Below are 17,812 nucleotides of genomic sequence, written 5' to 3' on the forward strand. Positions count from 1 at the left end.
AGCTTTTCTCTGCGGTGGGTTGGGTGAACTGCTCGCAGTCTCCACTCATCCCAGACAGTTATAGGAATGTGTGGCTCAACAGAGGCAGCTCACAGGTAGCACCTTGCACTCATGGGCTGGATGCTTAAGATTTAGTTTGTAACACTCACTACGCCTAGGATTCAGTGGACTTGTTTACATCAATGAACATCTGAGAATGTGGACAGTATTGAAAACTATTAACAAATCACGGCTTTGTTCCTCCCTGTACTTATCTAACAATCTACCATCCCTTGTCATCTTACAAACCCTTGTCTTCCTATTTTCATACTTAGTAAGAGTTCTGAAAGGCAGCAACATGGTACCAATTTAGTATTAGATTAGTAGTTTGCAATTTCATAAGAAGCTTGCCACACAACGCACATGGCTACGACGTGCTGTGCCCAAGAAGACATGCTACCCATAGGTAGATTCCAAGGGTCTATCTGCAATGGTTCGGACAAGAGGGCACCCTTGTTGGTAAGGCTTCAGTGTTGAGTGGTGTCTCCTGATCCCAAGAGTAAATTTCAGTGTGGAGCATATATATACCCATTTCTCATTACACTGGTAAAGTACAATAATTATTCTTACCATTTACCAAGGCAACATTTATTCCTCTTCCCACATTATTCTTCACACCACTCATCAAACTAAAGGGAGAGAAGACAAGGCAAAAATCAGGATCAGACAGCTTATGTAAACATGTCACAGAAATAAAACGCAAAAAGGTATTATACACATACCAAATACTCAACTAAGCACACGAAAAAACATTTAACATCAAAAACATCAACATTATGATGAGTCAACTGTAATGTCAACTCAAATAATACTTTATAAAATTAAAAACTATGCATAAAGGTATATTAGCGCTAGAGAGATGGTCCAGTGGTTACAAACATGTACTACTTATACAGAGGACCAACACCCACGTCAGGAGGCTCACAACCACTCATAACTCCATCTCCAGGGGGATTGTACACCTCTGGCCTCTGATAACACCTGCACGTATGTGCACATACCCAGACACACACAAATGAAAATAAATTAATTTTAATATAATTATGGTTGAAATGCCACCCTGTTCTCACTTTGTATAATACTGTGCTGTGCCATCTGAGACATCCTTCAAGCCCACCACAGGACACGATCACTACCATTCTCAAAACACCAAAGGACAGACCCTCTCTTCTGTGGGCTCACTGTGATACGGTGAGTCCTATGCTATACAAACACTTTAAAATCTGAAGCTAGGAGTAGTGGATTAGTGTTATACCCATGTCCCCCGCCACCGTGAACATTTTCCTAGTTATTATCAACATAAGCCTTCTCTGCACTCAGAAGGAATGCTGAACTTACTAATGACCTCATTGCAGCCGCACATGTGCTGCCTGAGATAACCAGCGTACTGGTTATTAGCAAATTCCACAGCAGTGTATTGTAAGAGGGGGCACTGTGCAGGCATGTGAGCATGCGCACGCTCACACTGGCACACTGTGAATGTTAGATAGAATGTGTAGCACATTTATTATACATTCCTCATAATCAACTGGTTTTCACAGAAGGTGTCAGTGACTTCCACAGAACTCATATCTGTAACTGAACTACAGCTGCAGGGAACACAATTCTAATACATATTGAGTGACATATCTGTTTATGTAAATGAGCACAGCAAAGCGTGGAAAAAGAAAAATAATGTTAAAGCTTCATGCATCCATCCGGTGCTGAGACTGGCTGAGTGCTAGCCAGCCAGTTCCTTCCTCTTTCTGCTACAGTGTAATAGCTGCAAACCAAACATTGTGTCTCAATGTACAAACAGGTCTCATTTACATAATAAAAACTGGACTTTAAGCCGGGTGGTGGTGGCGCACACCTTTAATCCCAGCACTTGGGAGGCAGAGGCAGGCGGATTTCTGAGTTCGAGGCCAGCCTGGTCTACAGAGTGAGTTCCAGGACAGCCAGGGCTACACAGAGAAACCCTGTCTCAAAAAAAAAAAAAAAAAAAAAAAAAAAACAAAAAAAAACAAAAAAAAACAAAAAAAAAAACTAGACTTTAATTCCAAAACTTTCCTGTTAAGGGACAGACAATATCACTATAAGTCTCTCCAAAAACAGTGAGGAAATCTAAAGAAACTTCTTAAAATGCTTTTATTACCATATATAAGTATCAATGGGTTTCCTTAATTCTACATGTGTCTAGAAAGTATTTTAATCATATATCGCATAACCCTGATCCGAGTTGCCATGTCATGTCCCCCACCAGCCACTCCTATTGACCCCACTTCCTCTTCCCAACTAATCCTCTCAAACGGAACTTTAAAAAATGATCATGAAACTCAAAGCTACCTGAAAATAGAAAAAGAAATGCTAAAAATGATAGACTTAAGACCACACCTATCGGCAAGTACAGTGAATGTGAGTAGTTCAAACACAGCAAATAAAGACGGAACATGGTTATTACAGAACCATTGGTTATTACAGAACCACGCTACAAAACAAAGATGACATCAGTAAGTTCATCTGAAACAAGGATACAGGTAGTAGAACATAAAAAGGTGAGAAAGACCTATGCAAACAACCAAGCAAAGAAATATCAATAATCATCAATCTATTTTAAAAGCAAACAAAATAGACATTTCCCTATGGTGAATTTTAAAAATGCAAGACATTATCAACAATTAGATGCATATCAAGGCCTCGATGAGACACAACTTCACTCCTCCTAGATGCTGTAGTCTCTAGGTGTATGGAAGACCCAGGACTTCCCACTTGGCTGGTACAAAGGTCAAATGGGGTCACTTTGGAAAACAATCTGACAGTTCCTTTATACGTCCGACAGCTATCTGCACCAAAAGTCATTACAGTACAAGCACAGAAGAGTGAAAACACATCCACACAAAACCTATATAGAAAATGGTTCCAAAACACTGTTCTTAATAGTCAGAAAGGGGAAATAATTCATACACCTATCAACATGGTAAGGGCTACACAAATGAGGCATATCTATAATGAAAAATCATTCAGCCATGAAACAAATTAACTAATTCGAGCTACAAGGTAGATGGACCTTGCAACATTATATCAAATGAAGAAGCCAGTTATTGAAGACCACAGATGTGACACATCTATGGAGAACAACAAAACCCAACCAATCTATAGGGACAGAAGCAAACAAGGTTATTTAAGACATGTGTGTCGGGTGTGGAGTAGAATGAATACAGAGAAGGGACAGAGCTACAGGCACAGTTTCTCTTGGTAGTAAGAAAATGTTCTAAGCTGGGCCAGCAATCCCAGCATTCTAGAGGCAGAGGCTGAAGAAAGGAAAGAAAAAAGGGAGGGAGGGAAAGAAGGAGAGAGGGAGGGAAGTTAGAAAAATGAAAGAGAAAGAAAGGAAGAAGCCTCAAATGACCATGGCAGACTCTCTTGGTTCAGGTTTTACTGCTATGAAGAGACATCATGACCAAGGCAACTCTTATAAAGGACAATATTTAACTGGGGCTGGCTTATAGGTTCTGAGGTTCAGTCCACTGTCATCATGATGGCAGCATCCAGGCAGACACAGTGCTGGAGAAGGAGCTGAGAGTTCCACATCTTCATCTGAAGGCTACTAGGAGAAGACTGACATCACCAGGCAGACAGGAGAAAGCTCTCAAAGCCCACCTCCACAGTGACACACTTCCTCCAACCAGGCCACACCTACTTCCACCAGTGCCACCCCCTAATAGTGCCAATCTCTGGGCCACGGATCTTCAAACCAACACACGGAGTTTGTACAGGATGATGAATTATATTACAAACATGACAATGAATTACACTACAAATGAGTAAAGTGTAGGTATATATAAACTACATCTCCAAGCTGTTTAAACAAAAGAATATGTGTGCTGAGCACACTCCTGTGATGGACATAAGCTTCACCACAGGAAAACTGGCTGGGCTGCATCAGAAGAGGAGCACCTCAAAGCATGTGCTCCAGACCTTGGAGAAGAACATTGGATGGTCCCAAAAGACACTGGTTACAACTAATGTGTTGGATAATAATCAAACCCCATCGACTTTCCAAGTGGACTATCTCCATCATCTTGGAACATGCTCTAAATTCCAATAAACTTCAATCCATCCACAGAAGAAAGGCAGGCAGGGAGATGCGCAGTGCCACAGGCTTCCCACAAGGGGGCAGCAGCCTATCAAGTTAAACAGAAGAAAGCAGGGAAAACCCTCAATCAAGGAAAAACCTTATCCAAGACACCAACACATTAGGAGTAGTCACGGCGATTATAACATTTGCTTCATTCTTTATGACTGTGAAGGGCCCTCTGGCCCACTACACACTTTTAGAGAAAAAAAAAAGTAAGGAAATGGCATAAACAACTATATACACTTTCTAATGCAGTTTTTTATTTCATACACCTGTCACCAGCTCGGGCGACCTTGAGCATCTTGGGGGCAGCTTGCCTGAGCATCAGAAATGCGCAGAGCCTGGGTGGGCAACTGGCACCTCCACAGCTATGATAAAGAACAAACACAGCATAGGGCGCACAATTAGCCCTGTACAGACAACAATCTGGAGTACTCATCTCCACAGCGAGTTCCTGTACTCAGAACATACATATTCCAGCTGCAGGGATGTACATATTTTATTACGTACTTGCACATTTTGCGGGGTAACAGGCAAAAAAAAAAAAATTGTTACGATTAGAGACGCCCTGTCAAACAGCTGGCTCAACTAACTGTGGCTTTCTCGTTCTAGGTGAGTCATCTAATATAGCTATGAAATTAGTTTTTCAATACAAATGAGATCATAAAACAGTTAAGAGTCTGAAAATTTACTCCACAGACTTATAAAATTATCGCAACCCTTGACCTGCATCGCTCAGAGAGGTTCGTGTGTGGCCTGGCCCACTCACTACTGGAACGTTCCTCCCTTATGGCCTGTGAAAATGTGTCTCCTGTCTGGGATGTTCAGAAATGTCTTGTCTGCCTCTGGTTGTCGCCTGATCCAGAGGTTCTCAGACAGCACTGGTGTCTTAGAATCTATGTTCAATAGTCAATCTAAAGTTGGGCCTTCTTTCCTCAATTACAATCTCAAATTAGACTCCACCTTACTCAGTCCCACAAGTGTGTGTCACAGTACCTGCACAGCTGGGGTCCTGGTTGACAAACACTTGCATTTGCCAGACTGTGCATCCACGACAGGGGAAAATACATTCAATCCACACCTGATGAATGAATGGCTGCCTAGGCAAGCAGTCTCCGTACTCGAGCATTGTATAAAAACCGTGTAAGTTTTCAATACAGAAATAATTATACAGGAAAAGACTTGGGGATAAGAATTGGTCCCTGCAATCTCCCTACTAGAGATCCTTGGCCAATTCCGAAGCCCTTCTACAGGGAGCAGCTTCCTGACCTGAGGTCTAGCTATAAAATTTCATCAATTATTAATCTCTCGTAGGAATGGGAGAATGAGTCTTGAAATGCAGCTGATTAGTGGGCAGCCTCAATTTCTTGGTCGAACACACTACAAGAGAGTACAGATCCTACATGACATGCCCACCACGCTAGAACCAAAAGCTCTGGCTGCCAGCCCGGTACAGTTATACTAAGCCCTTCTGCCAACAAACATTTATCTTCTGACCTATGTAACTGCGGTTGGAAAAGCGGCTTTGGAAAAGGGTTTAAAGTCCTCCTTGCATTAAACTCCGGGCTTCAAAGAGGCAGAGTAAAAGTCAGCAGACTGTCTGTGGGCGAGATATCCAAAAGAACTTCCCTCCTGTTATTTAGACTCAAACTTGAGGACTCTTTAGTGAGACAAAAGGGAGTGTTTCTAAAGACCTAGAGACTTCCAAAACGTGCACACTCTGCTGTGTCATTAAACAGATATTGAAAAGTCAGGATGTAACTGACAGGCAGTGACTGCCCATTAGCATGTGGGAAAATGGGCAGAGCTTATAAGCATCAATTTTCCAGAAAAGTGTTTTGCACGAGGCCAATCCTTTCGTAGTTCACTGAAATTTTAATTTAAAAACTCTACCTAAAATTTATAATACATAAAGAGCTGGGAGAAAAAGCCTGGTCTGTCCTTTTTAACTGTAAGCCCATCTTACGATTTAGACTACATAGCCTGACGTCATATCCATTATTTTACACGAATGCCAAGTGAGCTCATGTCCCTAAGTTTTCTGGGCGATCAGATGAAGAACAACTAAAGAAAGGTTTTGCAATGTCAGAGGCAGGAACTTGTGACAGCCAACAAGGGATGATGACAAGCCTATGAGCATCCCGTGGGGAGCACTGCAACCCAGGAGTTGCTCAGCTCAACCCAGAGCAGTGTGAGTGCAAAGGGCCTGTGGTGATCACATTGCCCCTCAGCAAACAGCACCCAACCAAGACACTGGCCTAAGATGTGAACCATTCATTGCTCTGGGAAAAGCCGTCAATGGGACTTTGCTCTGACATAAATTTTGTTTGTTTTTTTGCTTTTTTGTTTTGTTTTGTTTTTATGGGATTTGTGATCAACAGCTGTGTGAGGACACTGAGCACTTGAAATATGCCAACTAGAGAAATGTTTTTATTTGAATGAATTTAAATGAGGTTTTTTTTTCTCCTAATACTTCAGAATCAAATGAAACAGCCACCTGCATCCTTATACAAAGCCAAATAAATGCAGGTCTCTTGGTCACTCTCTTTAATGTACAGGAGAGAAAATCATACAATGATAATCAAAATTACAGGCTGTTAGTAAAAGCATTTCAGAATGCCATCACCCCAAATCCAACGACTGTCACTGAATATTTGACTTCCAGCTGCAAGCATCTGATACTCACACACTGTCCTCCAGGCAGATCTTGGGTCCCACTACATTGGCTGCTCCACTAGCCATTTTAAAAGCAAAATGCTTCTCCGGGCACGCTTTTGAGATCCCACATTTGTACCTTGGAGGCTTCGTAGCTTCAGGGAGAACAGAAATACATTTGAGATTCTTTAGAAAACAAATTAGGTAAGATTTCATCATCAGATAGTTTTAGATCTCAAACACACACATATATATACACATACACACACACACACACACACACACACACACACACTAAGGTACACCTAGTTAGGGGCTATAGGGAGGGCTCAGTGATTAAGAACACTGGCTGCTTTTCCAGAGGACCCAGGTTCAATTCCCAGCACCCACATAATCATCTGTAACTCTAATTCCAAAGAATCAAATGCCCTCTCCAGCCTCTTTGAGTGCCAGGAACACATGTGGTGCGGGTACATACATGCAGGCAGTACACCATACATATTTTAAAAATTAGTTTAAAAAGGAGAGATACATATACTTTAATATAAATAAATAATAAACACTTTTAAAATCTGTCAGAACGTTTTTCTCTACGGGTATCAAAACACCAAGGAAAGAAGGAAGAAAGGCAAAGCTTCCAATAAAAAAAAAGGCTCAAGGGCACAACCCAGACCCTCCTGAGGAATGAGCTAAACTGACAGAAACAGATCATACCATATGATCTTGCTAAGCAAGGTGGATTTTATTTAATTATTCTTGAAGTTATCTTTAAATTTCATGGTGCCTGAGGCTTTTTAATTGGTTCCTTTTGCACTGTCTACTCCAAAACCAGGATCAGTGAAAGTTTGGTCCATCTATCCATCCATCCATCCATCCATCCATCCATCCATCCATCCATCCAGGTATCAGCTGACTCTTCTATTCGCTAAACATCGTCTGTGCTTACACCATGGGTCGAAACACAACTGAAGAGCAAACGTCCACTGAGTATGAAGAACCTTGATACTAGGCCATCCAACTCAACTTGTCTCCTTTGTGGTTTGTTCACAACCTGTCCACACTCCTTGGCTAAAAGCTTTCACATGGCAACACACAAGATAAAATACTTATAAAACACCAAGATGAGGGACTTACAACGAATGGCTGAGTCCAGCGCGGATCGAGCTAAGGAGACAAAGAGTTAACAATATTAGAAAGCACAGGCCCGCTGGCAGCTACCTACTTTCAGCATATTGAAGCTTCTAAGAAGCCTATGCAATGTGTGTCTCAATGACTGCTCATATACAGTAAACACCAATATCACTTCAGAGAAGAGGTACTTTTCCACTGCGTAACTCATTATGGGCAAGTGTGTGTTGAAATCACGGAGAACAGTGTTTTATTACTGATACGTCATTTTAAACTTTGTATTTTATTTATTTACTGCCAGTTTGACTCCTATTCAAAAAGTTAGCCTGAAAATAAATCTTTCAAAGACTACGGACTTGTGTTAGCAAACATGAGAATATTTAAGTGCAGCTGCTGCTACACGGTACTGGGCAGCCACACAGCCCTGGACAATGCTCATACACCCGTCTTGGGGGTTTGGCAAGGCTTTGGAAGGACCACAAGATGGTAAATGCTGGGCAACCTGAATTTCTCAGAACAGAAGCGTACTGGGTATGATGATATTAGCGCTGTTTCTGAGAGTTTATCAGTTCAAGGAAGGGCGAAGGTCAACTCTTAGCCCCCACAGCTGGTCTCAACTGTCCTTCGGTTACGATTAGTACTCTGTAACGCACCAAGTGTCTGATCCCAGTCCAAGAAATGTGGACAAGGGTCATCAAAGTACTGTGGGCAGCTGGCTCCTGATTTGGCTAATAAGTATACAGTGACAGAAGCTGGCCAGCTGTCTAACTATAAATAGACACTTAAGTTTTAACTTCTGTACTATTTTTGATAACTGTGAATTTCCTGTAAGTCAACTATTCAAATTATGGAACAGAAAGTTAAAGCCGAAAGAAGAGTGCCTAGATGTTTAAAGAGAAGAAACTAAGTCAGTGGTGTCAACTCTCAGGAGAACACTTAGGAGAATAGTAGGCACCATTAAAGTCACACGGCTATAATGTTAGGAAAGAGTAATGCACGGGCCACAGGAAAACAGCCTCCCCAACACCATAACCTAAGCACTGAGATGATTCCCATGGAAAGACAGACTCCAACAAGCAAATAACAAAACAGAAAAAGGGGAGGGGTAAAATGAGGGGAGCAACCATACACTTAGGCGCTGGGGTTTCTTAGCTCACTCTTTCCATCTCCTGGTATAATGACAGAGATTTGATCCGATGCTTTCACTCTTTCGAATGAGAAAACTAATCCCCAGAGCAAAGTCAGTAATATGAAGACTAGACGTGCTCAACCTCAGTCTGTCTTTAAAAAGAAAAAGGATGTGAAGGCACAATGGGTAGGGGGCTTGACACCAGGCCTGGCAGTCCCAGGATCCAGATGCTGGAAGGAATGGCGGTCCCAGGATCCAGATGCTAAAAGGAGAGACCTGACCCTCCCAGGTGGCCCTCTGACCTCCATTTATGTGCATGTGACTGACACTCATATACAAACATATATACAAACATGTATACAACACACACATACCAGCACCACTACCACCACACTACACACACATCACACTAATAAATGCAATTAAGAAAAAAACAATTAGCCAGGTGAAGGCACATGCCTGTCTTTAATCCCAGCACTCAGGAGGCAGAGACAGGTGGATGTGAGTTTGAGGCCAACCTGGTCTATGGACTGGATAGCCAGGGCTATCCAGAGAAACCTTGACTCGAAAAACAAAAACCAAATGTAATTAATTAATTAACTAATTAATTAAAGAAAAGAATCTATCATCAGACTCAGGGGTTTTAAATTCCTAGAAAGAAGCACTGTTTAAATCATGAATTCTAGTCTCCATGACCTGTGCCGGGCTAATTAGATGGTACGTCATCTGGTCTATTATGGTAATAAGATACTGGAGAGGAAGAGCTGAGCAGTGCTAAAACACCGCCCAGTCATTCCTATGTGCTAGCTCTGTCAAGTACTTCTGGGTGGTTACTGACAAGGTCATCGAGTTTCAGAGATAAGGAAACCAAGCACAGAGCAGTTAACTGGTACGTCCGTTTTAGGTCATAATTGTAATTGGTGGATCTAGCTTTTAGTTTTTAGTTTATTTTTAATTTCTCCTTACATTTACTTATTTGAAGTATATGCATAAAATGTATATGCATACTGTGTATACGTGTGGATACAGGCATGCCAAGGGACACATGTGGGAATCTCAAGAGGACAACTTACAAGAGTCAGCTCTCTCCTTCTACCATGTACGTCCCAGGGATGGGACTCAAGAAGTCAGGCTTGATAACAACCGTTATTTCCCCCGCTGAGCCATCCTGCCAAATCTAGTCCAGAACTAGATCTTAAAATCATCCCATGTAGCACCCAGGCTGGCTGTACCACTTCTAAAGGATGACTATGTACAGAAAGAACACCAGTCATTCGCAGAGCACAGTAGCAGGTTAGGGACCTTTAAAATAACTCTTCTGACTAAAGAGGTTCAAGCCTGAGTCTATCTATCAAAGACCCTGTTAATATCATCTAGGCTTTTTTTTTTTTAAAGAGCCAATTCCAGAAAATATGAGAGGTGTTGACTTTTTTTTTTTTTTTTAAGCAGGCAGCCTCAGAGAAGGAAGGGCTAAGTAACAATAGGGCTGGGGGGTTGGCTTAGTGTTTAAGAGCACTTACTGTTGCACAGGACCTGTTCCATTCCTAGTATCCACATGGAGGCTCACCATATCCTCAAGTACACAGATGTACATGAGGGCAGAACACCCACATACATAAAACAGTAAAAATAGATGTTTAAAAAAAAACCCAGAAAGGATCAAATCATTTTGCTTGTTAAATTTCAGATGCCAAACTGGTAACTGCTACTTAGTTAAAAACAATGTCATGGAAATCCGTTCGTTAGTCACTAGGCTTCTGGATAAAATCCCTCCATGGAACACGTGTTAGCCGATAAGATGCTTGAAGGCAAAGAAACCTCTCAAGAAGCACTTTTATACAAAGTTAGTTTATTTGTATCCAATACTCATCAAAACTGAAAGATTTTCCCTTGGGCTGCAATTATGAGAATGAGAACCTGCAGGCAAGCAGATGACCTAATGACCTAATTTTCATTAATTAATACAGGGCATTGTCAAAGTGTCAGGCATAAGCACAACTTGGAAGATAACAGCCCCTCTTCACCTGCACGTTTTACTTCTGACTCTAGGTAATAACCCCAGTCTTTAATTTCGTTTAGACAATACATCAAGGGACGGGTACAACCCTGTCTGATTCATCAGACTTCAATGAATGTCCTTCAGTTAAGTCAGACTATAGGATTAGAACAACGTTGTACCTAAGCTTTTAATACTGTCTAAAGTAACCTACACATATAATACTGAACAATGGCTCAAACACCAAAGGCTAAAAATAATTAGGTCCACAAATTCACTGCAGCAATGTCTGTAGAGGTAATATGGACTTCGTTCAGTTCTGTACTAGCTAAATACCCATGCGGAAAACTAACACTGCATTAAATCACGGAAGTCTATGTCCTGCCTGTGGCATTTTACAGTTCCTAAAATGTTACTAATGGGAGGAATTATAAGTCAAGGATATCCACAGTCTCTAGGTATTATTTTTGCAAAAGGAGTGTGACTCGATAATTCCTTCAAGATTAAGTCTTATTTTAAAAAAATGGAGTTTGTGTATTTGGAGGTGGGATGTGCTGGGGATTGAATCTAGGTAAGCTAAGCAAAGTATTCCTGCATTTTACCATTGAGTTACATCCTCATGCCAAAATACCAGGTTTAAGTGGTTAGATTTTTTTTTAGTTGTTGTGGTTCTTTGCCTTTTAATTCTTATTTTATTCTTTGAAGTCACAATCTATCTCGGTAATTTCAATCATTAACTGTAGGCAAATTGTTCATTCTTCCAGTCTAGAAATGTCTATTTTATTTTTCTAAAACAGTATAATGTAAAAAGTCTGAGACAATGAGTCAGGTTTAGTGGGGACATGCCTTTAATCCCAGCACATGGGAGGCAGAGACAGGCAGATCTCAGAGTTCAAGGCCAGCCTGGTCTACAGAGTGAGTTCCAGGACGGCCAAGGCTACACAGAGAAACCCTGTCTCAAAAAATGAACAAACAAAATGCATCAGTTGGGTTCTTTTCCTTCCCTTGGTTTGCCTTGTCCAACTTCAATGAGATGATTTTTGTTTCATCTTACTATATTTTATTTTGTTATGCTTGGTTGCTATCTTTTAGAAGCCTGTTCTTTTCAAATGAAAGACAGAAATGAGGTGGGTAGACCTGGATGGGAAGAGTGGAGAGGAGGAACTGGGAGAAGTAGAGGGAGGGGAAAACTGTAATCAGGATATATAGTGTATGAGAAAAGAATCTACTTTTAATAAAAAAGAAAAAAAATGATCTGTTCAAGCTATTAAGTTATTACAAAGGACAACTAAAAGGAAACTCACCACTGACTGAACTGTAGTGACCACTCTGGGTAACTAGAAACCAGGCTCCTGAAACCAATGTAAGGACTAACATATTCTAAACAGGAAATCAAACCAACCCCACAATTACTATTTACAGCAGTTCAATGTAGACTGAAATCCAATAGATAAGAGTTTATAGATAAAATTCACTACAGTTGCAAGATTAAAGCAAATACCTGCTCTAAACAGTTCCTAGATCAAACAGGTAAAACACACATGATAGGAAGGTCCCTAGCAATATGAAACACGAGAATGGAAATTAGGAGAGACAAGTTTCTAGTTAAAGTACTAGACATGGGCTCATTTTAACTGGCAGAATCACATGCCATATCCCAGATACTGAGTCATCAGGATGCTCTGAAGAGTATTTGACATAAAAGGTTAAGTGCTGGTATGTAGCAGAATCTTTGATGCAAGAGGAAGATATGGGTCAATGGTACAGCATTTGTCTGGTATGTGCAAAGCCCTGGGTTGGACTTCCAATGATTCAGAAGAGAGAGAAAGTGTATGGTGGGCATGGTGGTGGTGCACACCTGTAATCTTTGCACTTGGGGAGTAGGGGAGGCTGAAGGACCACCAGGGCTACACAGTAAATTCTGAGACAGCCTACAGTGCCACAGGAAAACCAGAGTACACTTCTAGAATAGGAAAATGTGAAAATAAAGAAGATATGGGATTATCTAAAATAGACTTAAATATACCTGGTTCCATGTTGTTAAGTTGAGGGTTTTGTTAGATACTGAATTAAGAAAGTAGAGAGACAGGTGGATTTCTGAATTCGAGGCCAGCTTGGTCTATAAAATGAGTTCCAGGATAGCCAGGGCTATACAGAAAAATCCTGTCTCGAAAAATGAAAGAAAGAAAGAAAGAAAGAAAGAAAGAAAGAAAGAAGGAAGGAAGGAAGGAAGGAAGGAAGGAAGGAAGGAAGGAAGGAAGGAAGGAAGGAAGGACAACACTGGTAGAGAACTTGCCTAGCATGTGAAAGGCCCTGGGATCCCTAGTACTGAAAAGGTAAATCTGAGTCAAAGGACCTTATATGGGTACATTTGCAACATAAAAACACTAAATATGTGGGCAAAAAATGAAAATCGCCAGAGAAAAGAAAGAATACTATTAAGGACCAACACTTATGATGCACTTCTCTGACTCTTATACAAACTAGATTTGGGTTCATTTTTCAAGCAGTTAACTCAAGTGAAGAAACAATTTCAACATAGCAGTGTTGTTGTCTTTTCTACAGTGAGCACTTCAGAGCCATGATTAATGCTTCTCATCATCATGCAGCAAATAGTCATTAAATATGTTTAAAAAGTCAAACAGAAAAATGGAATGCTTCATACTGGCTTTATTCTGAGATATATTATGTTTTTTAGACTATTAGATTGAATGACATTTACTCAGATAATAACTCTTTTTCTAGACAGCCAAAGCATTAGTAAATCCATGCTAAGAACTTACACTTTGGGCAGTCATGCTAAGAATAAAACAGGTATACAAGGCACATACCTAAACAAAATAAAGGCAATACACAGCCAACATCAAATTAAATGGAGAGAAACTTAAAGCAATTCCACTAAAAACAGGGACAAGATGAGGCTGCCCATTCTCTCTGTATCTCTTCAATATAGTACCTGAAGTATTAGGAAAAGCAATAAGACAACTAAAGGATATCAGGAAATACAAATTGGAAAAGGAAGAAGTCAAAGTATTGCTATTTGCTGAAGATATGACAGTATATGTAAGTGAACCCAAAAATTCTATGAGGGAACTCCTACAGCTGATAAACACCTTCAGCGAAGAGGCTGGATACAAAACTAACTGAAAAAGATCAGTAGCCCAACTCTGTATGAATGATAAACAGGCTGTGAAAGAAATGAGCAAAACAACACCCTTCACAATAGCCACAAGTAATATAAAATACTTTGGTGTAACTCTAATCAAGCAAGTGAAAGACCTGTATGACCAGAACTTCAAGTCTTTGAAGAAAGAAACTGAAGATCTCAGAGGATGGATAGATCTCCCATGCTCATGGATAGGAAGGAATAACATAGTGAAAATGGCCATCTTCCAAAATCTTCAGATTCAATGCCATCTCCATCAAAATTCCAAGACAATTCTTTAGACATTAAAAGAAAAATACTCAACTTCATATGGAAAAACAAACAAACAAACAAACAAACAAAACCCAGGATAGCTAAAACAATGCTGTACAATAAAAGAACACCTGGAGGTATCACCATCCCTGATTTCAAGCTGTAATACTGAGAAATAATAGTAACATCTACATAGTACACACACACACACACACACACACACCAACAGACAAGTTGATCAATGGAATCTAACAAACTAACTGAAGCCCTAATGTAAATCCACCTACCTATGCACACTTCATTTTTAACAAAGAAGCCAAAATCATACAATTGAAAAAGAGAAAGCATCTTCAACAAATGTTGCAGGTCTAACTGGATGTCTGCATGTTGAAGAATGAAAATAGACCCATATCTATCACCCTACACAAAACTCAAGTCCAAGTGGATCAAAGTCCTTAACATAAAACCAGATATACTAAACCTGATTGAAGAGAAAGTAGGGGATAGCCTTGAACAAATTCACATAGCAGACAACTTCCTGAACAGAACAGCAATAGCTCAGGCACTAAGGTCAACAACTAATAAATGGGACCTACTGAAACTGAAAAGCTTCTATAAGGCAAAAGATATCATCATAGGACAAAATGGCAACCTACAGAACAGAAAAAGATCTTCATCAACCTCACACCTGAGAGAGGGCTGATATCCAAAATAAATAAAGAACTCAAGGAACTAGATATCAACAAACCAAACTAGAGTACAAATCTAAACAGAGAATTCTTGACAGTGGAATCTCTAATGGTCGAGAAGCCTTAAAGAAAATTTCAACATCCTTAGCCATGAGGGAATACAATTCAAAACGACTTTGAAATTCCATCATACCCTGGTCAGAATGGCTAAGATCAAAAACTCAAGTGACAGCACATGCTGGCGAGGATGTGGAGCAAAGGGAACATTCCTCTGTTGCTGGTGGAAGTGCAAACTTGTACAGTCACTTTGGAAATCAATTTGGCAGTTTCTTAGAAAATTGAGAACAGTTCTACCTCAAGACCCAGCTATACCACTCCTGAACATATACCTAAAAGATGTTCCACTATACCACAAGAACACTTGCTCGACTATGTTCATAGCAGCTTTATTCATAACAGCCAGAAACTGCAAACAACCTAGATGTCCCTCAACTGGAGAATGGATGAAGAAAATGTGGTGTGGGGGCTGGGGAGATGGCTCAGTAGTGAAGAGCACTGACTGCTCTTCCAGAGGTCCTGAGTTCAATTCCCAGCAACCACATGGGAGCTCACAACCATCTGTAAATGGGATCTGATGCCCTCTTCTTGTGTGTCTGAAGACAGCTACAGTGTACTCATATAAATAAAATCAATCTAAAAATAATTAAAAAAAAAAACAAAAAAAAATGTAGTGCATTTACACAATGGAGCTATTATATTCAGCTATTAAAAACAATGGCATCGTAAAATTTGCAGGCAGATGGATGGAACTAGAAAAAGATCATCCTGAGTGAGGTAACCCAGACCCAGAAAGACAAAGATGGTATGTACTCCTGATAAGTGGATATTAGCTGTAAAGTAAAGGATAAGCATGCTACAGTCCACAGACCCAAAGAAGTTTAGCAACAAGGGCGGAGGGAGTATAGACCTGGACGAATTAATACCACTGAGCAGAGAAATAGAATAGACCTTGGGGAGGGGGGAGGGGGACAAAAGGGCCCCCCGTTGGGGGGTGGGGCGCACCGGGAGCGACACAATCCGTGGGGGGGGGGGAAGGGGTATCTCTAGGATAAAATCAAAACCTAGGGCAATGGGAAACTCTCTCTGTGAGGGTGACTCTAGCTAGGACTCCTCCTAGTAATGCGGGATATGGAGCCTTAATCAGCCTTCTACCTTAACCAGACAAGATTTCTAATGGGGGGGGGGGGGTATTAGGACATCAACCCAAGCATAAAATCTTTGACCTATAATTTGTCCTGCCTATAAGATGTGCAGGAATAAAGATGGAGCTGAGATCGACAGAATGGCCAACCACTGACTTATCCAGCGTGAGCCATGAGAGAAAGCCCACTCCTGACACTGCTAATGGTATTCTGCTATACTTTCAGATGACAGGAACCTAGCATAATCATCCTCAGAGAGGCTTCTCCTAGCTGATGGAAATAGATGAAGAGACCCACAGTCAAACATTAGGTGGAGCTCGGAGAATCCTGCAGAAGAGGTGGGAAGGAAGGCTTGTAGGAACCAGAGGCATCAAGAACACCACGAGAAAACCTACAGAATCAATTAACCTAGGCCTCTAGAAGCTCAGAGACTGAACCTCCAACCAGGGAACACACATGGGACTGACCTAAGCCTTCTCACCTATGTAACAGTTGTGTAACTTAGTCTTCATCTGGGACCCCTAACAGCTGAAGCAGGGGCTGTCTGTAACTTTGTAACCTGTCTTTGGGACCCTTTCCTCCTACTGGGCTGCCTCATCTAGCCTCAATAGAAGTTGCTCCTGATGTTACTGTGACTTGAAATGCAAAAGCTGGTTGATATCTATGGGAGGCCTCTTCTTTTCTGAAGAGAAAAAGAGGAGTGGATGGGGAAGAAAGGGAAAGAACTGGGAGGGGAGGAATGACAGAAAAGTTGATCGGGATATAAAGTTAGTTAGTTAATTAATTAATTAATTAATTAATTAAAAAATAAGAGTCTGGGGCTAGGAGATAAGAGTCCTGACTGCCATTCCAGATTACCCAGGATCTACTCCTAGTACCCACACATCAGCTCACAACTGTCTGTAACTCAAGTTCTAGGGGATTTGATGCCCTCTTCTGGCCTCCTCTGGCACCAGGCATGTATATGGTGCACAGCCATACATGCAGGCAAAATAACTGTCCACACACACAAAATAATAAACTATTTTTCTTAAAAGAATGAAGTTGTTCTACAGTAGGTGACAGCTAATTCAAGAAACTCATACCTAGTCAACGTGCTACAAGAATATGACTGTTGAGCCCTCAGCCCTGTTCAGGACACGTGTACCATCCTCGCTGAAAGCTCAGGGAGCCATGGAGAAGAGAAGGCAGAGAGAATTCAAAGGGGAGGGGAACTAAAAAGTGCTGTGTCCGAGGTCACAGTACTCAGGAAATCACACCAACTGTAACTGCCTGCAGAAGACCAGACAGGAAATATTCAGTCACTGATGGGGCGGGAACTGTGATATACTAGCTTAAACTGACTAGGTTGGGAAAAAAAAAAAAAAACATGAAGTGCAACTAGGAGGGTGTGGACTGGATGGGAATAGGAGTGGGAAGGGGGTAACAATGTAATGGGG

General features: G+C 41.0%; 1 protein-coding gene across 2 annotated transcripts in view; it reads right to left on the reverse strand.

Annotated features, from left to right (window-relative positions):
• Fam3c (family with sequence similarity 3 member C) overlaps positions 1-17,812 on the reverse strand; it is a 55,497-nt gene that overhangs the window by 14,959 nt on the left and 22,726 nt on the right. For both annotated transcript variants that reach the window (XM_028762649.1, XM_028762648.1), the window contains exons 4-6: positions 7,946-7,975; positions 6,843-6,966; positions 610-668 (exon numbers count right to left, since the gene is read on the reverse strand). In XM_028762649.1, coding sequence (XP_028618482.1) covers positions 610-668; positions 6,843-6,966; positions 7,946-7,975 — 213 coding nt within the window. The remainder of the gene's footprint in view (positions 1-609; positions 669-6,842; positions 6,967-7,945; positions 7,976-17,812) is intronic.

This window comes from Grammomys surdaster, unplaced genomic scaffold (genome assembly GCF_004785775.1).
Source record: "Grammomys surdaster isolate TR1022 unplaced genomic scaffold, NIH_TR_1.0 134, whole genome shotgun sequence".
Classification (NCBI taxonomy): Eukaryota; Metazoa; Chordata; class Mammalia; order Rodentia; family Muridae; genus Grammomys; species Grammomys surdaster.